Consider the following 23,838-nt stretch of genomic DNA (forward strand, 5'->3'; position numbering starts at 1 on the left):
TGAAGATGAATCTTGAATGATGACATACACATATAGGGGCTTGGAATTGGAGGTGGCGGGAATCGAACACGGAGTGACAGAATACAAGGCGAGGGCTATAACCATTGTGCCAGGACCGCACATCTCAACAAAATTTTCCTTTTTGTGTCACCTGTTGAAATAAGCAGCTCATATCAAGTTATTCCATGTGAAGTATAGCGCTGTGGTATAGTCCTGGGCTGCCATGCTGGCTCCACGGGTTCGAATCTAAACAATGACAGTATTCATTCATTTAATTTTATGTTTAGCAACCGCATTAATAATAAAGATTTTATTTTTTTAGTAGCACCATGAATAAAAAAACATCTCACATCTGTGCCATATGTAAACACAATGTATTTTTTTTTGTCCAACAAGATTCATGACACAAAACATTGAATACTTAAACAAAGAACGGAAAACGGATAGGGAATTTCACGTAACATCATATGCCACTTGTTTTTAATAAGCGGATTTTCATGGATGGAAACGATATCAAATAGCTTACGATTGAACAAACTTTCAATACACCACCGGTCATCCAACACAAATATTTCTCTCTGGAATTTCCATTGCTTCCATTAAAAAAAAAAAAAAAAAATGTCTCGAAAGTAGTGAAGAAAAAAAAAGGAGATCATTAAAATACCCTGGTGTGAATCGTTCACGTGCAGTTCAACATCAGAAACCTGTCATTCACGATACTGTCGAATTCTGCATTAAATAAGAAAATATTCAGCAGCGTTCTATTATGCAAATTGTGAATTAAGATTAAATCGACAAACTTACGTGATGGAGGTGGGTGAATTCACCGGTAATAGAAATTCGAGCTTTGGCTTTCATGGCTTCTGTTAATGAAATCTATCAAAAGAAAAATGTTCAATGTATCATTTAATGAGTATTAATTGAATATTACTTTATTCTTTTTAGCGTCGACTCGAGACCAGTAAAGGAATTCAAAGAAAGCGACGGCCAGTGCGAGTACGAGCCCACCGATAAGGATGTAGAAGATCCCGGCCACGTTACTCAACGACAGCTCGTTCTGTGTTGTTTCCTGTTTGTCCGCATTGGCGCATTCACCTCGATCGTACCACCATTTGTTAGTCAAACGAGCCAAATCATCGCTTTCTTTCAGCGACAGAACCGCCAAATTAATTTGCTCTCTTCACCAAACGGAAAAATCGAGTGATTCATTAATGTTTTCCTCTTTAAAATGTCAAGTGTTGTAATACCTCAAAGGTGAACCGAGCGGAGTAGCCACCCCGAAACCCTTGGTGTCAAAATTACGGCCGACTTTCATCGTGTCGCACGGATGGCGTTCGTTCACGTAGTCGTTCTTGGGGCTCTCGATGAGCAGAGCGTATTTGCCTTTGGATTGGCGAACACGACGGATACCTTCGTCATAAGTGCGTACAAAGACGTGCTTCCTAGAGTTCATAAATTCCCACATGCGGCTGTAGACGGCGAACTTTGAATTCTGCACGATGCGGGTAAAGTAATAAAAACGTATTTAGTTCCATTTAGAAAGACGGGAAAGAAGTTTTTACTTTGAAGAAGTCGAGTGTCGTGCCGGAATTGAGGGTTCCGTACTCGACTTGCGTCTGACGAGCCAAATCTTCTGCCGAGTTGATGGGCGTCACCATTCGTTCGACCGTTAAGAAAGCGGCCAAGTTGGCCGTGTACGAAGAGATGAGAATCAACGTAAAGAACCACCAGACGGCGCCTACCATTCTTCCCGATATTGATCTAAAAACACAAAGGCCAAAAGTGAAAACGTGCGAGGACGATGTCTATTTGCTAACTCAGAAAAAGGGAAACGACAACAACAACAACAACAACAACAGAAATCAGCCACCGATCGAGGTACTTGCTATTGAACGGCCACGGTATGTAAATGATTGTGCTGTGCTTTAATGAACTGGGATTTACCTAGGAGAGATGTCACTGCCTTGTTGCATAAACGCGCCCAGGGCAAACCACAGCGAATTTTTTACGGAGAAATGATTGGTCAACATTTGCGAAGAATTCTCCGACGATTGGGGGTCGACGTCTGCGTTTAACGTCTCGGCGATGGGCGTGAAAGCCACGTGAGAATCTTCGATTTTCCATTCAGCGCCGCCGAATCGGCTGACGACAAACAGGACGATGGAAACGCCCAGGTAAGCGAACGTCATACACATCCAGACTTCCTTGGAGAGCGGATCCATGAAACTGAAGACTCCCGGGAATTTTTTAACCGGTTTCTTGATCATGATGCTAATGCCAAGGTCCATGAAAGGCTTGCTAAAATCAACCATACGCTCGCGGCCAGAATTGATCGTTAGCGCCGCCACCGCCATGTCAGCTTCCTGCCCAGGGAAGGTGTTTTTGTTTCCATTCCATTAATTCCCACCGAATTTATAATTAAGCTCATGAAAGGGAAAACAACAACAAAAGAGATTGTTGTTGGATCGATGGCGGCGTTTAGCTGATTCAAGTACCTCGATCGTTGGAGGGTAGGAAATATAGTTTAAAAAACAACATTTTCCCATGATGGAATACCTGGGCACAGTGACGTTGCCTGCCCTGAGCAGCGATCCGAGCGTGAACCAGAGGGAGTTTCCCAGCGTGAAATCGTTGACGTATTGCTTGACGGATGTCGAACGACGGATGGTCCTCCAGCCGGATTTCGACCATCGGTGGACAGAGAACAGGACGAGAGAAACGGCCAGGAAAATGGCGCCCACGGCTGCCCAGACTTCAGTTGCCAGGGGCGACATGAAGGAAAGAAAGCCGGGCTTTTGTTTCATCGGTTTCTTGATCATAATACTGATGCCTAGTTCCATGAACGGGGCGCTGAAATCCACCACCCGTTCCCTAGCGCTTGTGATGGTGATGGCTCCCAGGGCAACTTCCGTTTCCTGGGCAGCATTGGTTTGTTTTTGAAATATTTTGTTGCGTAACGACGACAGTTGTAAATTTAGCAGATCACGGGTGGGGGGGGGGGATTCAAAACAAATTATTGCGCACGACATGACAACGCCGCCATCGTCTACCGTTTACATACAATCTCTCTTGTGTAATCACAATCCCTTGCAAGAGCACACATGCATAAATCTATCAGAAAAGTTGGTAAAAAGTCGATTGACTTACCCGACGGATCAGCTCGCCGATGATACCGTCCCATCCGCCGGTGACGTTAGGATTTTCGTTACCGTATCTGTGATCCTTGACTTTACGTAACTCATCTGTTTGTTTGTTAAGATTAATGGCTTTGCGTGAATATTTTTTAAATGAAAGAGAAAAGGTAACGTACAATTAATGCCGAGTTTAGCGGCAATTAGATCCATCATGTCTTTACAGTAGCCTTCGAATTGATCATTTCCAGTGAATTCCTCACCGCCTTCCGTCTTGCGCATCATCATGTACGGCTCCTCCTGGATTGATTATCAAAGATTTATTGTTTGTTTTTATTGTTTTTATTCCCGAGATGGCAATAGTCCAAAAGGTTACCATGTACGTCGTGACAATGTAAGTTCGATTTTTCTCGAATTCCGGTGTGGCCGGTAGTCGAACGTACTTGGCCGGAACCATTTGGAATCTCGTTTGCTCCGACCATTGTCCAATCTGAAGAAAAGAAAAAAATCAAATCAAAATGGCCGTTGCGTTATCAACGACCAGATTGATCGCGAGTCTGTCGTAACTTTACTTTGACAATGTCGCTGTTGACGGTCATTTCAACGACGCTGAGGGTAAAATTTTCTCTTCTTCCGTCTTCTCCGAATCGCAAACTTCCCGTCAATCCTTCCAGATCCGATTGCTGAACAGAGATAACCATCCAACATGATGTGCACACGTCTAGAGAACTCTGCGCGATTATATTCGACTTACTTTGCGAGCAAATTTCGCAATACGGTCGCCTTGCTCCCAGACGGCGTTGCGGGAGCAGTTGAGAGCCCTGGATGCGTTAGACAGCGAATCGCCTTTATTGCGTTGCAGATAAGAGCGAAACGTATCCGGCTTCTTTTTCAACATCCGATTGAAAGTGTCTGCCACTAAAGTGACGGCATCGTACACCAGGGCGGCCTGTGCCTGCGGGGAAGAAATGAACACAATTTGACGTATGAATTTCGTTTGCTATATATTTGATTTAACTGGAATAAATGGTTTGCCAGCTCCAGGATAGATGGCTGGATCCAGGGCCTCCCATGTGCGGAAAAACTGCTGGACAGTGGGTCGCTCCGTATCGATGATTCTGAATCCGGTGATGTTAATCGCACCGTATTCTTTAACGCGTTCGTCCCAACGATCATCCATCACCTTGAGGACGACATGCGATAAAAGAAAAGAACCGATTTTTTGTTGTTGTTGTTGTTGTTTAAGAATGCGACGGGAAAGGACATTAGCGTCATGCTGTTGGAGATAAATGGATCATTAAAAATGAAGACGTTTCTATGGTAGACTACAACAAGCTGCTAGACGACATCTTCTTCTTCGGTGGACATTGTGTACCATAAAAAGATAGCAACAAAAAAAAAGATGGTTTTTAAAAACTTTTGGTAAGAGCGGATAGGATTAATCTCATTATCTAGCCGTTTACGAAGCCGCCCATGAAAGCGAATGGTGGTCATTGATCGATACGAAAGCGGAATTGACGAACCAGAGAACGGCATATTTTGTTTTAGAAAGAAACAAAACAAAAACTCAACAGGATGTAGACGAAATCCAACACCAATATTCGCGGAAAGACGGTACATTATCCGACCAATTTGCCTCCTATATCCATCATTTTAACGACGTCATCGCTCTCACTAAAGGGCTTGAAATAGCTGTTTATCATCGAATCATTTAGTCCACATTCTCATTACATGGCTCGGCATCAATTTGCGTTGCCAACAGCTCCCTTTTCCGACAAAGAGTCGATACCTTACGACACAGGTGAAACGTGAGTTCACCTGCGTTTTCAAATGTCTCTCGTATTTATGAAAAGAAATCCTGTTGGATGACTAACAGGTGTGGCTATTCAAACGGTTGAAGGAGCATTAAAAAAAAGGGGGAGGGGATAGATTCCCATTTGATGTACAAGCAGCGGGTTGGAAAGAGAAATATGGTCTTGAGATTATAAAAAAAAAAAATCAAATAGGGAAGGAGGTTGTTGCGCCAGGATTTATTGATCTAGGAAGCTCCGTGAGACGAAGCCTCTTCTAACCTGGAATGGGAACTTTGAAAAGAAAAAAGACGGGACTGTAAATAGAAACTTTGCTTTTCTTTTTCGTTAAATAAAAACAATAAAGAAAACAAAAGGGGGGAAACGGTTTCGTTATTCTCTCCTGTCAAATCCAGCATCCTCTTTTTTCTTTTTTTTTCTGTTTGCCTAGCGGTGTTTTATGGCCTTCTTACTTGCCACTTTATGCACCCGACGAAATATGGAAATCAATTCTCGGTCACCCCCGTTTTCTACCAGTGACGATACTCCCCCGCTGTGTTTGCTTTGTTATCCATTTGTTATCCAGCGATGCTAGATCCCATTTTCTTGTTTTCACTCTCTCTTTCCCATTTCCCAAACGAAAATGGAATTTTCTTCTAGAGAAAACTAATCACGCTTCTTCCGCCCTTCTTTTTTTCAGTCTTTCGCCATAGGGTCCGTCGTCCACACACACACACTGTGTATAAAGTATAGCAATTCCGCCGGAAGCGAGATGCCGGCCGAACGGAGCGCGCTCAAGCGGATTCAAAGCCATCATATCTGTCTATTCTTTTTCAAAAGGTTATAGTTGTTAAAAATAGAAGAGAACTACACACATAGTATAAGGAATTGGATATATATTCATTTTTTTTTTTTTTTGGAACGCGCTCTATAATATCCGCTGAAATGACGTGCAATGCTATTACTCATTCGACCGGGGCCAAAGGCCATTCACAGCCAGGGTTCCAATGGCCCTCATAACGCGTTAACGGCTTGATAACTACACAATAGAGGTAGGTAGAGGAGCCACGGAATAAATGTGCGGATCCAACCACACACCCGCATAAACATAGCAATTGATGATCTATACCCTTTTCTTCGTCACATCAGAGCTGCAAGGCAACAAGAAAAATCAAACCCCCCCCCCCTTTTTGTGTGTGTGTGTGTGTGTGTGAGCTATAGACGTCTACATTGGCTGTTGTAATGAAATTCTTGCCCTCCGCCAATCTATACAGATGATGGTGGTGATAGGCTGGAAGCGATGGCTACCTCTTTGGAGTTTTGCGCTATATCTATATCCAGACCTGCGAGGCTTTTCTTTTATCTTTTCTACTTTTAAAAGTGGAGGATGTGGACGCAAGTCCGGCATCGATCCCGCCATCCCGCGTCGCGTACGACCGAGATTTCGGGTACGAAAGAAGAAAAAAAGAAAAGGGAGGGACGAATAATAACTCGTTGGCTTTCTTCGAGCAATATAGAATGCAACCATCAGGAACAGCACCAGACCCGTTGTGTTTGCTGTCCCCTCCCCCATATATATATACGATTCCGGGGCTATGGTGCCGATGAAGCGGATGCATTACATTACGTATAGAATATAGACACACGTACACGCCTCGTCTGTTTTCTACGATCACTGACTCCCCTCAAGTGTGAACAATAAAAGATTCCTTTTCTTCTTCTTTTTTTATTGCTCGCTTTTGTGTCTTTTGTTTCTTATCAAATTTCCCTTTGCTACGGACAGAGTGCCGTTTTTATCGTTTCAATTAGCTTTAACTAATGATATTCATGCATTTAAAAAATAAGATTAAACGTCTCACCAATCCGCTGAGCAGGTAGTGATAGTTGCGACGGCCCAGGTGGACGTCTTTGACGTGCTGGATGATGATTTCCGAAGCCAACGAAGCGCTGCAATCGAGAACGACGAACTTGCGACCGTACCTGTCGATCGATTCTAATGTCTGCAGAAACTGGATAGCTTCCCGGGAATTCTCCACTCGACGGACCATTTCAATCAAGATATTGTTGCTTCCTGGCTTGATGCGTTGGTAGAGCTCTTGCAGTCGCAGTAAACCTGACATGTTCACAGAACCAGTAAAAAAAAAAAAACAGAACGAAAATCATTTCAGCTTCTAGAGGCTTCGCAATGATTTAAATAGTTAATAGGAAAAAACAAAAATGGATATTCTGTGTGATCAGTCATTATTATCGCCATTACTGGACTGTTGGATGGAACGGCCAGATGATGATGTCGATTCGCTTTTAATGATACCACTGATTCTTTCGTTTCATCGGATTACCGGCTACATCTTCCGTCGCTCTATAAACTATTATAGACGTAGATACAATGAATGCTTACGTATAACAAGCTCGTGGCTATATAGCCACTGTATATAGAGTACAAATACGGATGGGGGGGGATGTGTGTACTCGAACAGCGTCATCAAAAATTGGATTTCCAGCCAATTTTCTATTGCCGATGCGTGTCGTGATCGTCTGACGCACGTAACGCTCGCTTAAGTACAAAGACGCTTTTCTCCCGATAATCCAAAGTCCTTTTTAATGGCGAGTGTTTGATCAGACTACGGGACAATGGGGCTGATAGATAACAAATGACAAAAGACGGAGTTAAATATAGCTGTTTGGCCCGAAAAAAAGAGTGTAGTAAAATAGTAGTCCATATCTAATGAGATGAGTAGGCACTCGGGAAATAAATACAGAAGAGGTGGTACGTGACTCGATGGACACTTGGGTCCACTCTCCATTTTCTTTTTTTGGCTACCACCAAACGTCATCGGCTGCCCAAGAGAATAAAGAGACAAAGTTGCCAACGTCTATTCAATTATATCAGATATCGGTCTATATTATCTAATACAAAATGAGAAATAAAAGACGTGAACGTTGAGGAGAGGCTTATGAATCACTGGAATTCTGGCCGATGCTATCCCCCCCTGGACAGATATAAATCTCTTGCGGTAGTTATGCGCACTAGATGCGAGAGTCTCATTAATTTGGTACGAGCACAAACTCTTGGCAATGACTAGGACAAGACATGCGCGTTAAATCCCCCTCCCAAGTTCGGGGGGCCTTCATTAACGTCAACATATTTATTGGTTACAGCACACGTACCTCTTACGCTCCGGTTTTATTTAAGGCGAAAAGCTACGTGAAACAAAAATCAATACGTAAGAAGATGTGGGCGAATGGTCACCCGGCTAAACAATAACCGGGAAAAATCGTTGTTTGTTTTGGTTAGAGAAATAGTTGTCTACGATTTCGATATCGATGCTATATTTAGAAACAAACAACAAAAATGGCAAGAGATCGGAGGAATGGAATGAGAAACAGATGTTGCGCTTCAATTTCGTATCGATTTGGCCACTGAAGGAGCGATCGATAACGAGATGGCCCCACTCTTGTATATGTCTTCGCAAATCTAAACATTATTCCCTTTCATGTGGTTCGTTATAGTTGCCACGACTTTGGCATTTTTCAACAACAACAAAAAACCGAGAGTTAAAATTAAAAAGAAATGTAAGTAGCAACTGGAGTTCATCCAAGCGCAATTCGATGGCTGCAATAATGACGATTTAAGGAATTTTCTAATGTACATCCTTCCATAACAAGCCGAGTGATGTACGCCAACGACAGAGCCACCACTGTTTAACCGAATTCCATCAAAACGGGGCTTTTCACTTTCATCCTGGTAGACTCAATCTTCTTTTCTTTTTAGATTCACCAGTAGCGTTTTTTTCTACTTAAAAAAAAGGGGCACGTGTACTCTACTTATCGATCCCGCACACGCATATCAAAACTTGAAAACATTCCACCATATACGTATGGCTTTAAAGTATTGGTGTCAAAGACTCTCTTCCCTTGAACGAAATGAATGCCCAAACCCCTCCCGAAAAAAATTGTCATTTTACGATGGAAGAAAAGAAAAATAGTTTCTTTCTTAACAAGCCTGCGTGTGACTGAATTTTATATTAGAAGAGCCGCGTTTAGAACTTTTGCGTCGATGTATAGCAGATGTGAGGGGGACCTTATGGGTTAGACATAAAGGATGGCTATTAACATTTCGGCCGTCGTCGAAAGCTGCGTTCAAAGCACTTGCATGTAACAGCATCGATGGCGATTGAATCAAATGAGTGTTGGGCGACTTTGTCCTGCATGACCAATAGAAAAGCTTTGCCCCATTCGATGCAATAAAAAGGAATTGGGAATTTTGTTCGTTGCTTTTTTGGGCAGCTATTGAAAGTCCAAGCTGAAAGAGAACGGACATGCAAGGACCCACTTCCTGACACGCGTTGCTGAAAATTTGAAACGGCCCGATATTGTAGTGTGCAGTCGAGTGCGAAACATTACGTATACACAAACACAACGACCCGAAAACAGATAAACAATAAAAAGAAGAATAATAAAAAGAATAAAGAAAAAACGAGGCCTACAAAACTCTACGTTTTACTGATAAAGAAGCAGCAAAGTTGAAACGGATGGCTGAACATCGCCTTCTATTCTCTAGCTCGGCATTATATGCATCAGTTTTGAGTCTACATCTGGAACTTTCTGCCCACTCTTGCAACTTCTTCTTGTTTCCAAGTTTTCTTCCCGGTATAATTATGATACGTATCGACCTGTCGAGACTGTATTCATAAATTTGCGATCGAAGGTCTTGAAAATTTCCATTTTGAAATTCATAACGAAATTCTTTTTCTTCAAAATAAGTCGGCGTGCTTATTAAATGCAAAATAGGCTGTAAAAGCCGTCCAATCAAAAGGCGCAGTGGACTGGTGGTTATAAAAGACCCGCAATTGTTTCTTTAGTAGTATTCGGCATTTCCATTCTTGTGCTTCAAAATAGGATGTGTTAAACCGAGCCGTCCCATTCAATCCTATTAGCCCACCCTCTGTACATCGCAATAGACATTGGAGAATACAAGAACATGTATCGCCTTTGTAAAGCAGCTCATTATGTATACGCAACTGTATGTAACATCCCCCCCCCCGTACCGCAAAGCCCCATCACAATCGATTCAAAAGACGACGAAGAGCTCCAAGTATTTTGGGTAGGTTTAGACCGCGGATTGATCTATCGGGGAATAACAAAGAAAAAACTCAAATATGTACAAGATATACCAATCAATCTAGAAAATGTAAGCTGGGTCAATGTGACGATGAACAAAATTTCAATTGGCTCAACGAACACCGCGCGCCTATTTAGAAAAAAAGGGGGGAAGGTTATGTCTACATAGGCAAGAGATCAAAAGACATCCGAGAAAGGATTAAAGGATTCAACGTGTAATCAAGCGTTGGTTGTCTTGTGAAAAAAGGAGTGGCTTTGCGTCTTGTTTGAAGTGTCTACATAATAGGGCGTGGTTTCCAAGTTTTTTTTCTGTTTTACTTTGTGACCTCATCGCTTCTGTGCAGCCGACCGCAATGTTCTTATCGTCACAGTAGTACCCCCAATTCTCTCTTGTTTTTAATCAACAAAGAAAAACAAGAGCGATGCCGAAAGGGAAACGGTAGAATGGTTGTATATACTAGAGCTCTTTGCTGTAGACCCTCTACCGACAAGGAATGGCCTGAAAGACGGGAGCTGATGGGTTCAAATCGAATTAGTCGCAGTCGAGAGACTTGACTGATGCGCTACGCTCCGCATCTCGCCCAGCACGACCAGGAGCCAGCAGTCGAAGACTTGTATCTGCCAGAGTCGATTGGATTGTCATGACAACGCCGTCTCTTTTGACAAGAAGAGCTTACTGCCTAGACGACCCCCCTTTTCTTTATTACGTATAAGAAAAGAAATTCTTTTTTGTTTTGTTTTCTGCGTTTGATTTTTCTCGTGTGTGTACGTGTAAAAGACCGGCTGTTTCTCATCTGCTGTTTCCTCCGATTAATAATAGAAAAAGAGAAAGTTGACGCTGCTTGTCTTTGTCGACACTGTTTGCTTTGTAACGTCTATATATACCGAGAGGCGGAATCCTGAAGACGTGTTACATAGGAAGGGAAAGGGAGGGAACCGGAGATTCGTGGAAAATGATGTTAGATGTTGGCCCTTTTTCCGAGGCCCCATCTCGAATTCCCTTTCGTTCTTTCTTCGTGTAGACTGAAATAAAAGGAAAGCCTGTAAATAAATAATAAGCTGCTCTCTCTCTCTCTACGGAAAGGCAAACACGGTTGCGACGACGATGTTTTGACAGACTGTTTTTCGTCGCCATTGGGAAGAAGCGCGAAATAAAATAAAAAAATGAGCTTACCGTCGTGAGAATCGTAGATGTAAATAATATTCTTCCATCCGTAGTAAGCGATAACATCCAGGATGGCTTGGTGATACTCGGGTCTTAGGCTAAGGGCGTAGTCCATCAGACCCGAAGTCGGTACAGGAACCTGTCCGTTAAAAAAACAGAACATTTCCCTTAAAAAACAAACATCAAAACAAAAAATAATTATGAATTTGTACCTTTTCGGGAAACCAAGGACTGAAGAAGGGCATGTGGTACGTGTTCGTGTAAGAGTGAATGGTGCTGAACGAATCAGCGCTGACGACGCCCAGGATGGCGAAGATGCCCCTCGACAGCTGCGTGCAAACTGAAAAAATCAAAAATCAAGAAGATGTGATTACATTAGTTTCATTTTCGGGTACAATAGTCTTTTGCATTGTTGCCAACTATGGCAGCTCGTGACAAACAAGAAAGGAGAGTAAACAATAGCTGCAAGAACACAAGATTATTGACGACCGCGTTGCCATTCCAACAAAACAAGAAAAGGATTGCGCTTGAATAGAATAAGAGAGAAAAAAGCCAAGCGCATCCGCTCGCTCGGATGAGATGCTTTCTATCGTAGCTACTCTTGTTTGTTCCGTCTATAACAGCATGATATGCACACAACGCCCGGGTGGCCACCAACTTTAGCCAAACTCGATATCTTTCATAGAAACGAGAGCGAAGAAAAATTACACACAAGTTTTGCGTGGTTTTGTATGGTCGTGTTCGAGTGTCAATGTTCCTTTTCCATCTTGATGTTGCCTCTTGGTCATGTACATTTAATCATTGAATTTAGACACTTCGAGTAGGTTTTTTCAAAACCCCGATTTGAGCCTTTTCCCAGCTGCTCTATATAGACGTATAGAATTGTTTCTTTTGTTGCGTTCCGTTCTTTTATTCTAACATTTGAGTTTCGTTGTTCGTCGTGCTACTCTTCTCAGAGTGTCACGTCTTTCTTTTTTTTTGTACAAACGAAGCGCACAAAAGGCCTTTTAGCATAGCCTCTTTTTGTCATTGCCATTTCCGTTTCTGTTTAACTCTTTTGTACGAAAAAGGGCACAAGCCAAAATAAAAACGGGGGGATTCGAGCACGGTCGAGTCGTAGAATATAAACCTTTTTCTTCGTCCCATTTTTCTTTCGACCGAGTGAACTAACGGAGAATAAGAGCTTACCGCGGTTCAATGATCCGCTATTGAACGATTGATTTCGATTGATGACTCCCGTTGTCTGTTGCTCGAGAATCAGAAAAAGAAAAAGATTCACTTCATTTGGTTTACTGTGTGTACGGTCGTATCGGTTTTTCAAGCTAGACCAACTGCAATAATCACGCAGACCTCTACTTACATATACGAGTATATTCAAGGAAACAGAAACTTTTCACGAAGGGATAAAGTCCCTTTTGGGAAGAGCTTCAAATAATCCTTTTCTTCTAGATGCACTCGCCCTCTATTCTTAGCAACTGTGGCGGGGGAAAGAGAGAACCGAAATCAATTATGAATAAGCCAACTCTAATGCGACATTGTGAAATTCAAAAGAAAGGGAAACAGTCCTTGAAAAATTGATTTTTTTAAGATTATGAAGGTGACCGCCATTAAATGGTCTAACTAATCCAATAAAGGTTAATGCCAAAAGTAAGCCATCACGTCTTATTCAAAGTTACTATCAGTAAAGATGAGGATTTTGGTAGGATCTGTGAAACTTTCGCTTTTTCTTCCATTCCCTGACACCCCTCACGTACGACACCAATGGCTCTCTAGGATATTCTTCGTTTCTTTCCACGCAATCCAACGGCGCATTCCAAAAATCGTCCGCTCACATAGTCGGTTCTTTTCAAAATTCGATATCACACGTAGGATGTTGAATCTCTTCCGAGTCCCCGGAAGCAGGATCAGAAGCTCTCCAAAAACAAAAAAGAGGGCCGGAGGGATTAGGTGACTTGACGTGACCGACTCTTAATAAGAAAAAATCATCTCCTTTTTATACCACTCGCTTGCGCTATACACTCGGACTAAACAGCGTAGTCGTTGTCTGCTCGGGCTTCTATTATTCTTTGTTCCCATTAAGGACATAAAGCTTCCGACGACGACGTCCCCGTGTTTCTTTTATAAGATTTATTTTTTATTTTTTAAAGACGACATTGAATGCGACCCCGGCTACGGAGACATGGCAACGGCGGACGGCTTATGGCGTTCGAAATAAGGCACGCGTATACATCACGGTTATGGTTTGCTTTACTCTTCTTTGCTACTTGATTGCATCCGTAAAAAAACAAACAAGACCAACAATATCTAGGTGGAAGGACGCGAAATGGTGGGTTTGCTGGAACGATAGAACTTGACTTAAACAGCCTTAAAGAGTTGAATGCATTGACTGTTTATGAATTCTAATTCAAATCACGGCGGTAAAAAAAAAAAAAACAAATCAAATAACGACTAGGCGTTTGGAACGCAGCAGAGACGACGATCTCGATGGATATTCGATCGATTCTGTCGGTTAGTCAAGTGGCTACCGACGGCCAAAAGGAGAAGAGACGAAACGAACATCACGTCCCTGCTCCGATATTTCTATGGTTGAACATGTAGAACACACATAGACATGTCCTTCTGTCTTTTGCCTACACCCTTAAAGCGTGTAGTTCACACAATCTTTTCATCGCTGATTTTTTGTTAGCCTTCCTCACCAACGAGCAGAATGAATGCGTGTACCTTACGCCGTGCGTGTGATACGTAATTATGCAGATACATCACCTATCGATTTATTTACGCTTTACGCTGGTTTTTGATTTGGTACCTGAGCTCTTAGGACTGTGGGAAATTCGAAAGTATTTACGGAAGGAGCTTGCGGGAAAAGTTTGGGGATCGGGGGCTTATCGACGCGTCATTGAATCTCAAACTAAAAAGCGTCGCCAACCTTTTTTTTTTGCTGTTTCAAATCGTCTGGCAATTTTTTAGGATCAATCAGACACAATACGTATCGCATCATAGGTCTTATCAAGGCTTATCAGTTTATAATAGACTAGGTATAATGGAAGTGAAAAATGACTTACTCAGTCGGGAGAGTTTGACCGTATCGGCCGTGCTGATGATATCGACGAACGCCTGGAGCTCGTATCGACGTCCGTTGGCACTCTCGTTCATCCGGTTGAACTGAGCCACGGCGTGCCGGAAGGCAGCCTGCATTTCATCCGTTCCCACTTCAAAGATAGCTCCTAATAAATGTTGAAAAACACGAGATTTTTATTTCATTCAGTGGATAGTTAGACGACAAAGAAACATCAATGAAGATGGTCAGTTTTCCAAGGAATAAAAATTGAACGCCGATATGCGAAAACGGGTCTGTAAACAACGTGAGCTCGGCCAATCAACCCTTTACTGGTTGTCAACTACTAGGGCTACAAAAGGGGAAACCCATTATTATGCTATCAATTCACAATGAATTTAAAATTTCAGTTAAGGACCCAGTGGGATAACAAGTGAAATGCTACGAAGGGGTAGCTTCAGAAAAACACGATGAATGGCAAACGTCGTGGCAGTCTTTTCATGTTCGGATCACATCCATCTTACACGAAAATGAATATAATAGTAGGTTGCGAACGAGAATTGAAGTATACTCGTGACAGTAGAAAAGAATAGAGCAGAAATAAAGAATTGTTTCTGTCGTCAGATCTAACCCACCCCACAAATTTCAAAGCAATTCGCAGCCAATCCCCATAAATATACCTAAAAAAAAAAATGGGGGCCAAAAATGAAACATTGATCAAAGGAGTGAGATATCGCACTTCAACAAGAACTGGAAAACTAAATCGTAGAACTGGCTTACCGATGGGAATCACTTCCTGGGCTCCGCATTTCAAATGAGGACGTTGAATAATGGTCAATAGACTGACCAGAAGGAAGAACGTGGTCGATCCTTTGGTCGACGCCATCCTTTTTATTGCCAAAGTCTCGCCGCAGACTGATGGGGAGATAACAGATAAAAATAGGGCATCAGTTACAAACAATAGGTAATAAAACAACATGGGGAGGAAAACACGGGATAAAAGAAAAACAATCAACAAGTTACAACACATCAACCTGACACAGAAAGAATATAAAGCAGAGAATCAAATGAAAAAGACTGTTCTCTTACGCTTGTGTCCGGAATCGATACGATGAGGATTGGCTCCGAGCCCGGTCGTCGTGTGCGACGTCGGGAGCTGTGGTCGACGAACTAAAGCTCGTCGTTAGAGCATCTCTAGTAGTCTAAACACTCAAAAGCGTGAAAGACTTGGCGTGATGGTGGTGGCTGGAGAGAATGAGTTGCCGGATGCAGTCTAGCAACGACGCAGAGGCTATGCGCACAAGAAACAGGAGCCGCTGAAAATGTGGCGAGGGACGATGTTCCTTTTTCATGTAAAAAAACAGAACATAAGCTCGTGTTTGTTGTTTTCTGCCCTAAACAAAATTGGGACGTCATTTTGACGACTGTCCTTTTCTTAGGAGAAGTTGCATCATTTCGACCATCGTACAATGAGCAGCTTGACATTAGTCGTAAATTCTTGAGGCCTGTTAGCCAATGTTCAATTCATATTGAACCATGAATACCATGTGAGGAACACACAAAAAGTAGACGTCTTTCTTTGAAATCTCGGCCTTGTCAAACTGTCACGAAAGGCTTGTGCTCTGAATCGAAAGCGTCTTGTAAAATAAAGGCGCCCATGGACTTATGGAGAAATGAAGGCAGTTCGAGGACCGTCTGAAACAGCCGGGGCCCATCGACAGCATCCAGTTTTGACAGCTGGAGGAATTAGAATAAGTGAAATAGAAGGAGCCCTTCCATTCCATCGAAATTGAAAGTTCATCGACCTTTTTTCTTTTTGCTCTGTTCTTTTACTGTATGTAAATCTATTTGATAAGTAAAAATCAGTTGGAGATTACAGAGCACGTTTTACAGTTTCGAGAAAAGTCTTCTGCTATTTCTGTTTCGAGAAACGTCTCCTGCCATTGGCTCTTTTCTATCGGTGCTTTTCTTTGCAACTTACAGCATCTGTAATTGGTCTATTATTTTTTCCTCTTTTTTTTTCTCTTTTAAAGAAGAAAAAGGCCGTCAACGTATATCCGAATGCCAAGCGACATAAAGGCTTAGACAGAGGGGAGCATCAACATACATATACATAGACGTCAAGAAACGTCGGGAGAGGGTTGGAACAGTTCGTGAGGCTGCAACTGCGAGGGCATAACCCGATTATTCATCCGAGAGAACTTTGAGGGAGATTTGCATCCGCTAAGCGCTTGGGTTTCTGTTTTCATGCTTCAGCTGCCTCGTTTAATATTCTAATCGACTCGGGTGCCTTTAGAATAAGCCCTGATAACTTCATATTATTGACTTCCTTTGTAACAAAATTTTTTTTATTTACTTATTTTGTTTTGTAGTTTTTTATGTGGTGATGAAGAATGCTAGGGTTCAGGTGTTCCGCCCATTGCAGCCGGAAGGATGGATGGGTGGAATAAGATTAGGAAGTTAAATATTTAACCAATAGGTGACGCAAGAGTCGCACATTTTCACAGCAGACGTTTCAACAAGGTTTTTTTGAGTGACGCTCCTTCCTCTCGAGTTGCGTAGAACAGTACATTCCGTTGTCTTAAACGTCGGCCCAAACTTCTATTTAACTACCTGGGCATAACACTGACCTGACTGAAGAAAAATGTCTGAACGAAAAGTTTTGAATGTAAGTATCATTCCATTTCCATTAATTTACATGCAGCGATGTTACAGAGCCCTGATATGAGTGGGATTTATTCAGTTGTTTCCATGTGTCATGGCGGCGCGGCGACGTTTGTAAAAAGCATACGATGAGGCTTGTTGAAAATTGGTTTCTTCCTGACAATTTAACATGGAAGAAGAAGCTGATCCCGAGGAGCAGGCATTCCACTCCACTGTCCGAGAGTACATCATTTTCTTGCTTCTCTTTGGCATCCTCTATGTTGCCAGTTACCTTGTTTTGAGAACGTATCTGCACAAGGAGAAACAAGAAGATAAACTGGACCCAGACAATGGTGAAGCAACTGTTCATAGAGTCAGCTTGGGGATGTGCACCTTTGCGCTAACTGTAGCTGTTGGAGCGGCTCTCCTGTTGCCCATCTCTATTCTTAGCAACGAAATTCTGTTACTTTACCCCAATAGTTACTATGTGAAGTGGCTCAATTCATCTCTAATTAGTGGCCTGTGGAACCATGTCTTTCTATTTTCCAACTTATCCATCTTCATCCTTCTGCCGTTTGCATACTTCTTCAGCGAAGCTGAGGGCATCGGTGGCCAGCAGGGACTCATGGGCAGGGTCTACGAAGCCTGTCTGATTCAGCTGATGCTGGCCATCCTTGTTCTGGGCATGGCATTCATTTTGTGCGCGTTGATCGACAAGAGCCAATCTGCCGTCGAACTTTTCTTCAACGTCTGGAACTACTTGCCATTTCTCTACTCCTGTTTGTCATTCCTCGGCGTTCTTTTATTGCTGCTATGCACACCCCTTGGCTTTGCCCGGCTGTTCACAGTGTGCGGACAAATCATTATCCGGCCCAATTTCCTGTCGGACGTCAACGACGAGTACTACGCTGTCCTCTTTGAGGAATCGTGCATTCGCGAGCGACTTAAAATGAAGTCTCCCGAAAAGCAACTCAACGGACAAGGCCGTCAAGCACGCAAAGTTCTCGAATCGAAACTGGTGGCTCTGGAAGCGCAGCGTTTCAAGTTGAATCAACAGAGACGATCATCGCCCGTACTACGACGTCTCATCTATCCCCTGGCCATGGTTCTGTTGCTGGCACTCACCATGGCCGCATTGCTCAATGTTCTACAAAATACTCTGCAGCTGCTAGTGGGAATCAAGGCGTTGCCTCTATCCACCCGCGAGCATTTTCCTTTGGGTTTGAGTTCTCTGTCGAAATTAGGTTTGATCGGTGCCGTAATCGAAGTGGTTCTCATCGGCTACCTGCTGGCGGCTTCCACCGTCGGTCTCTACACGTTGCCGTTCCTGTCGGGCATTCGACCGACGGCCAGGAATACACCGCTCACCCAGCTTATAGTCAATTGCGGACTAGTCTTGGTACTCAGCTCGGCATTACCCGTCCTGTCGCGTATTCTGGGCATCAGTAATTTCGATCTATTGGGCAACTACGGACGCATCGAATGGCTCGGCAATTTCTACCTGGTTCTGCTCTACAACGTCATCTTCGCAGCCACCGCTACTCTCTGTCTAGCCAAGAAAGTCACCAATTCGCTGCTGCTTGAGGTTTGGCGCCGGCTCAAGCTGGCTTGCACTGCTTCGCTGCAGCGAGGTGCTCTCGAACCCCATCGTATGCTTAGCCCCGTCGGTGCCCGAAAGTCTGCCGCAATCAGACAAACAAATGATTAGACAATTAAAACGCGAGAACGAGAGATACGTGATATGAAACATCCATTACCTTATTTCACTTTAGTTTCCTCCGTTGCATCTAGTCTCACTTTTCTAATCCTTTTTTTCCCCATCACATTTCTGGTCCCACACCACACCATTTCTTTTTGTCTTCTTCTTCTTCTTTTCCCGGAGACAGAGGGGCTTGACATTCTGCACCTTGGTTTCCAATTACATTAAACGATAAATCACTTATTTTCCCCTGTTTGTTTAACTTGTCCGTATCAGTTTCAGTTTTTGCTGTTGATGGCCCTTGGAAGCGGAAGTTTTTTTTTTTTTTCTCTCTTGTCTTTACGTGAAACGTGTGTACACAACTCTTGCCGCGCAATAAACGCGTTATTTTAAATCACATCGGGAAACGTATCAAGCTCGTTTAACATCGCTGCTGCATGTCTGTTAAAAATGAAAAATGTTGTGTTTTAATTTCCTTTTTTTTTTTGTGTGTGTTTGTTTTGATTTTTTGATCGGTGCTGACAGAAATACTATCCTCCGGATTTCGATCCGTCCAAGATTCCACGCGTTCGCCAATCTAAAAACAGGCAGTTTACCGTCCGCTTGATGGCGCCGTTTAACATGAAGTATTTGAGCCCAGCCGAATAGCGTTTCCAATAATAATAGTAGCTATCCTCCGACACTAATTTTAAACCTTTCTAATTTTATCTCAGGTGCAAGACGTGCGGCGAATATATTTACAAGGGTAAAAAATTCAACGCCCGGAAAGAAGACGTTGAAAACGAAAATTACTTGGGCATTCGTATCTATCGCTTCTACATCAAAGTAAACAAAATGTTTCATTTTCAGTTTTTCGGGTGGCAAAGAAAAACTAAACTTAATTAACTTAAATGCTAGTGCACTCGATGTCTGTCAGAGATTTCGTTCAAAACGGATCCCCAAAGCACAGATTACGTTGTAGAGGCGGGTGCCACTCGTAATTTCATGGCTTTGAAGCTGGCCGAGGAACAGGCCGTCCGCGAGATGGAAGCCGAGAAAGAAGAGGAGCGAACCAACCCCATGAAAGTGAGATTTAAATTCTGAGTTATCTGCTTTGACGCAAACTCATCTTTTGTTTGATTGTGTTTTACAGTTGCTGGAAAACCGTACGAAAGCGTCTCGAGGTGAAATTGAAATGGTAGAGACGTTAGAAGAGCTGAAAGAATTAAACAAGCGTAAGGTGGTCGTCAATTTCGATGACATGCTCCATCGCTACGACGAAGAGCGCCAGTCGGAAGCGGCGCTTGCAGCCGCTGCGGAGATCGAAGACGAACAGTTGATCAAGTACGTTTTATTTTTCACTGTTTGGTCTACAGACACGTGTTTACAACGTTTGTTTACATAGTTATTATTGTTGTTTACAGGTCCGTGTTTGGCGAACGAACGGGAGATGGCACGATCGTCAAAAGGCTCGTCGATGACGGAGGATCGTCGAGCGACGAAGACAAACGTCCAAAGAAACAAGCCAAAATGCTGACGATCAAAGCGACCGATCTTCTAGCCGCTCCTTTAAACAATGCGCCCAGAAATAAGAAACTCAATCCGCTAGTTAAAATCAAGACGGCGCTAATCAAACCCAATTCCGCCGCAGCTTCTACCAGCAGCAGCACTAGCACATCTACAGCTCCTACTTCCTCGACCGCTCCTTCAGCTCCTGCTCCCATCGTGAAACCGTCTCTCGGAGGCTTAAGTCTTCTCGGTTCTTATTCAGACTCATCTAGCCATTCAGACAGTGATAATTGATACGCCCGATGAAACGCCTTTACTTTCAAAAGAATGTGACGTATTTCGTTTCGTGTGCATTTGTACATCTCTGAAGATTTGTTTTTCAAATACACGCACTCCAAACCCTATGTCGTGTTGCTGGAATCGATGAATTATTGAATGCAGGAATTTTGGATTCAATTCAAATGTAGTAAGACAATGGATTATGGAGACGCCATCAAGTCAGTGCTGCCACTCACTTTCAATGATGAAATTGTTTCATGTTCAGATGTGTTACTATAGAAATTTCTATTAATTTTGTTTTCTTCTGGTGGTGCTACGATTACATTTTTTTGTTCATTCAAATTATTAAAAAAAAGGAGGGAATAAAAAAAAAAACGCTAGTCACCGGGACTAGGTCGCCAACGAGCGTGTCAAGGTTCTAAAATGAACGGCAACGAATCGAGGCATAGCTGAAATAGGTTTTAGAAAAAAACTCAAGGAAGTCGACTACGATTGTTTCTGAAATCGGCACGCCAGGTGCTGACAAGGAGAACAGGTAGGATTATACTAATTACAAGACATTCGAGCACTAGAAACAACTTTTGCGGCGGCCCAAAAGATTATCAGGCGGAATAATAAATTCTTCCTCTTCTGGTTCGTCCTCGGGTTCTACACCGCTGGCAATAACCTCGGCAATCCGTTCTACGCAGTTCATTGTAAAAAAAAAGAAGCAAACAAATGAAATTAAACCAAAAAAAAAACTATTGAAAACCTTGAAAAATGTGAGCGTGATTACCCGATTTCCTGCGCAATCTAAGCCTCTCTATTTTCACTAAATAGAAGCGGTGTAAGATGAAGTAGGTCAGTCCACAAAAACCGGCGGCCGTACCAAAGATTTGGAAAGTGTTCCGGGTGCCGTAGTTGGACATCAAAATGCCGCCGATGAAACTGCCAAGTCCTCGTCCTGTTACAAGCGACAAGTGAGGCCGTTGAAACAGTTTGAACAAGGAGTGACAGACAAAATTGCCCTTAAATCAATTGCTTTACCGAATGAATAATGAACGGAGCCTACAGCGCCGTTGAGCGTCGCCAATAGTCCAGGAGGTGCTGCCGCGACGCAGTACATGGAACTCGCCACTGCCATCATATGGACCGTAACGGCTTCCAGCGCTTCAAATGGAAGACATAACCAAGGATCCCTTTTGTCACAACACAACGTTCTTGATTAATGAACAATACAACGACGAAACATCAGACGCTGTCATTACCATATAAGCGAATAGCCGAAAAATCGAATGCAGTAAATAAGGAAAGCGACGACAAAAACGTTCACCGAGCCAATTTTGCGAACAATCATGTCTGATATGTAGAGGAATGGAACGCCAATGACGCAGCCCAAGGTAACAGTCATTCCTAGTAATAGATTTATAGTTGTCTGTGTAGAACGTCAACGGTGACAGGTGACCTCATGCTAACAGATTGTGCGACTGATACCTAACAAGTAGCTATTCGCTTTCAGCTCCATGAGAAAAACGAATAGGAAGGATTCAAGAAAGCCCCAACAGGTGCCCAGAAGGAGCATCATCAACATGAAGAAATCGACGTCGATTAACCGGATGAGTCTTTTTGCACCAGACATTAAATTGCCGCTTTCAAGACGTTCGACGTCAACGTCCAATCTGCTTACCAGCAGGACCACCAAGACGCAAAGGCCATCGGCGATGTAGAACAGAATTGAATAGTCGGGGTCACCTATTATTAAACGTTTAAAATTCTTGTTTAACGCGGTTCGTTTGCGATACCATGTAATGAATGTAATCGCACGAGAACCTTGCAATTCTACTGTCCAATCGAGTAATATTCCGGCGACCATGGCCTAAAAATATTGCAACGTTTTGTTTTTTGGTTAATTACGTATATAATTTCGCTGTTCTCAGCAAATAAAAATGAACGTTTTTAAGTAAAGAAAGTGTTAATCTTTACAAAAACGGCTTGTCCAATGACGCCAAACAACCGTTGTTTTCCAAGGTCCCCGTCGTTTTTCTTTACCATCGTGATGGCCGTGGCGTCTAACCTGCACGATTTCATGTAGTCGTTAATTGAAAGTACTTACAAAATCGCACCAGAAGGTCGCCATTACAACGGCAGATCATTAAATATTACATGGAGAAAGATGTGGCCAAAGAACTGGAGGCCAATATCCGCAAAACGAAGTACATCCAAAAACCGCGATTGTGTTTCAAACGATCAGTTTCTTTCATTTCATCAGACAACGCATCGTCTATAGGTTCTTGATTCGGTGTTGACGATGTCATTAACGTCAGAGGACACTGAATGAGGCAGTTGCACAGCAATGCCGACGGAAGTGGAGTCTGATCCGTTCGTAGGCCAAGAATTCTAGCTGTACATTCGCCAGAAATGCCCTTGGTATCAGTCAGAAACGTCTCCAGAACCAGTTCCACTTCGAGCTTAGATGTCGACTTGTTTGTAATTTGCGTGCAATTGCCGGAAGGCGAGCACACACGCATTCGCATGTGCTGATAATTCGTGCATGCCACTGGCTGGCACTCGGATGGCGTCCAGTACCCGAGCCATTTTTCGGTCGTTGATGTTGAACAACTTTCGTTTCCCAACCGGAGCACGGCGCCTGTTCTGCCGCAATAGACTGAGGCTGGGATTTCCGTGACGTTGCGCACTGGGGAATTTTCGGGAGAAATTCGAGCATCCACGTGAAGTAAAAGCGTGTGGAAAAGGACGGCCAAAGACACGGAAAGGATTAAAACCAGTTTGTAACGATTGAACTTGTCAGCCAACATGCCTAAATCAAGTGGTAATTAGTTCGATTTTCTGAGAAAAGAATATTCGGGGAAAAGTAAATGAACGAACCGGCTAATGGTGGCATAATGCAAGTGACGAAAGGTAAAACTGAATAAATGATGGCGATTTCCTGGATATTGAGGCCGACTTGTTGCATTTGCAGGGTCAAATATGGAAGATAGAGAGACGAGGCTACACTCGCGTCCAATTGAAAAGAAACCGCATTGGTAGGTTAATGAATTGGGCAGCGTTTGACTTATATACTACAATTCAGTTCAAGTTTTTACCGCCATAATAAAGCAACATGGTCAGTTTGAGAGGAATGAGCGGCTTGTTAACAGTCAGAGTTTTCTTGAGTTTCTTCCATTCCGAAACGGCTTCTGAATCGTCGTCCATTTTTTGCATCGGCGTCGAAAATGCGATGTGTCCGAGTCTACGCGTCGACGAGGACGGCGGTAAGATGCAGGCGAACGACTGAACGATCGTGCAGTCCGTCGGGGTGGTTTATGATCACGTATGATAGGCTTCTTATTTTTTTCGAATAAAATTTCCAGCAAAGATAGAAAAAACGAGAGCAAATCTGATCAACGATTCATTTTGTTTCGTTGCGTGCGTCAAAGCGACGTGAATGTTTAACATCGCATCATGCTTGGTCGGCACTTGCTGGGCGA

The 23,838-nt window shown here is 43.0% G+C and overlaps 3 protein-coding genes across 5 annotated transcripts; 1 reads left to right on the forward strand and 2 right to left on the reverse strand.

Moving 5' to 3' along the window:
* Positions 1 to 357: 357 nt before the first annotated feature.
* Positions 358 to 16,146, reverse strand: LOC116922789 (glutamate receptor 1). Of its 2 annotated transcripts, none has more exons than XM_032929209.2 (18): positions 15,352 to 16,146; positions 15,043 to 15,177; positions 14,270 to 14,431; positions 11,420 to 11,547; positions 11,217 to 11,346; positions 6,781 to 7,034; positions 4,150 to 4,314; positions 3,886 to 4,086; positions 3,704 to 3,814; positions 3,508 to 3,621; positions 3,311 to 3,431; positions 3,148 to 3,242; positions 1,945 to 2,363; positions 1,563 to 1,761; positions 1,248 to 1,492; positions 932 to 1,178; positions 805 to 876; positions 358 to 729 (listed from the first exon to the last, which is right to left on the reverse strand). In XM_032929209.2, the coding sequence occupies exons 2-18, from the start codon at positions 15,146 to 15,148 to the stop codon at positions 712 to 714; spliced, it is 2,787 nt and encodes a 928-aa protein (XP_032785100.2). In that variant the 5' UTR covers positions 15,149 to 15,177; positions 15,352 to 16,146; the 3' UTR covers positions 358 to 711. The 2 variants fall into 2 exon arrangements, with proteins under 2 accessions (XP_032785100.2, XP_032785101.2); XM_032929210.2 differs by lacking the exon at positions 1,945 to 2,363 and adding an exon at positions 2,557 to 2,915 and having other exon boundaries at positions 15,352 to 16,145.
* Positions 16,147 to 16,764: 618 nt separating this feature from the next.
* On the forward strand, positions 16,765 to 20,496 carry LOC116922879 (protein Lilipod). Of its 2 annotated transcripts, XM_032929340.2 has the most exons (6): positions 16,765 to 16,930; positions 19,130 to 19,230; positions 19,318 to 19,429; positions 19,502 to 19,669; positions 19,737 to 19,927; positions 20,008 to 20,496. In XM_032929340.2, the coding sequence occupies exons 1-6, from the start codon at positions 16,907 to 16,909 to the stop codon at positions 20,384 to 20,386; spliced, it is 975 nt and encodes a 324-aa protein (XP_032785231.2). In that variant the 5' UTR covers positions 16,765 to 16,906; the 3' UTR covers positions 20,387 to 20,496. The 2 variants fall into 2 exon arrangements, with proteins under 2 accessions (XP_032785231.2, XP_032785230.1); XM_032929339.2 differs by lacking the exons at positions 19,130 to 19,230; positions 19,318 to 19,429; positions 19,502 to 19,669; positions 19,737 to 19,927; positions 20,008 to 20,496 and adding an exon at positions 17,006 to 19,003 and having other exon boundaries at positions 16,770 to 16,930.
* On the reverse strand, positions 19,919 to 23,668 carry LOC116922825 (major facilitator superfamily domain-containing protein 6). The gene is made up of 10 exons (XM_032929273.2): positions 23,455 to 23,668; positions 23,237 to 23,359; positions 22,514 to 23,168; positions 22,334 to 22,424; positions 22,181 to 22,226; positions 21,845 to 22,102; positions 21,619 to 21,763; positions 21,398 to 21,549; positions 21,147 to 21,314; positions 19,919 to 21,052 (listed from the first exon to the last, which is right to left on the reverse strand). The coding sequence occupies exons 1-10, from the start codon at positions 23,570 to 23,572 to the stop codon at positions 20,940 to 20,942; spliced, it is 1,869 nt and encodes a 622-aa protein (XP_032785164.2). The 5' UTR covers positions 23,573 to 23,668; the 3' UTR covers positions 19,919 to 20,939.
* Positions 23,669 to 23,838: the final 170 nt, after the last annotated feature.

The sequence above is a fragment of the Daphnia magna genome, linkage group LG5 (genome assembly GCF_020631705.1).
Source record: "Daphnia magna isolate NIES linkage group LG5, ASM2063170v1.1, whole genome shotgun sequence".
Lineage (NCBI taxonomy): Eukaryota > Metazoa > Arthropoda > Branchiopoda > Diplostraca > Daphniidae > Daphnia > Daphnia magna.

What these genes read in the sequence shown, in the direction of transcription:
- LOC116922789 (XM_032929209.2), bottom strand. Translation starts at nt 15,148, where the DNA reads ATGGCGTCGACCAAAGGATCGACCACGTTCTTCCTTCTGGTCAGTCTA. An exon ending in CCAGGAAGTGATTCCCATCG is followed by an intron (nt 14,432 to 15,042) that starts GTAAGCCAGTTC and finishes AACATTTATTAG; the next exon opens with GAGCTATCTTTGAAGTGGGA. An exon ending in CGACACTCGACTTCTTCAAA is followed by an intron (nt 1,493 to 1,562) that starts GTAAAAACTTCT and finishes CGCATCGTGCAG; the next exon opens with AATTCAAAGTTCGCCGTCTA.
- LOC116922879 (XM_032929339.2), top strand. Translation starts at nt 17,096, where the DNA reads ATGGAAGAAGAAGCTGATCCCGAGGAGCAGGCATTCCACTCCACTGTC.
- LOC116922825 (XM_032929273.2), bottom strand. Translation starts at nt 23,572, where the DNA reads ATGCAAAAAATGGACGACGATTCAGAAGCCGTTTCGGAATGGAAGAAA. An exon ending in CATTATGCCACCATTAGCCG is followed by an intron (nt 23,169 to 23,236) that starts GTTCGTTCATTT and finishes CACTTGATTTAG; the next exon opens with GCATGTTGGCTGACAAGTTC. An exon ending in TCATTGGACAAGCCGTTTTT is followed by an intron (nt 22,227 to 22,333) that starts GTAAAGATTAAC and finishes CAATATTTTTAG; the next exon opens with GCCATGGTCGCCGGAATATT.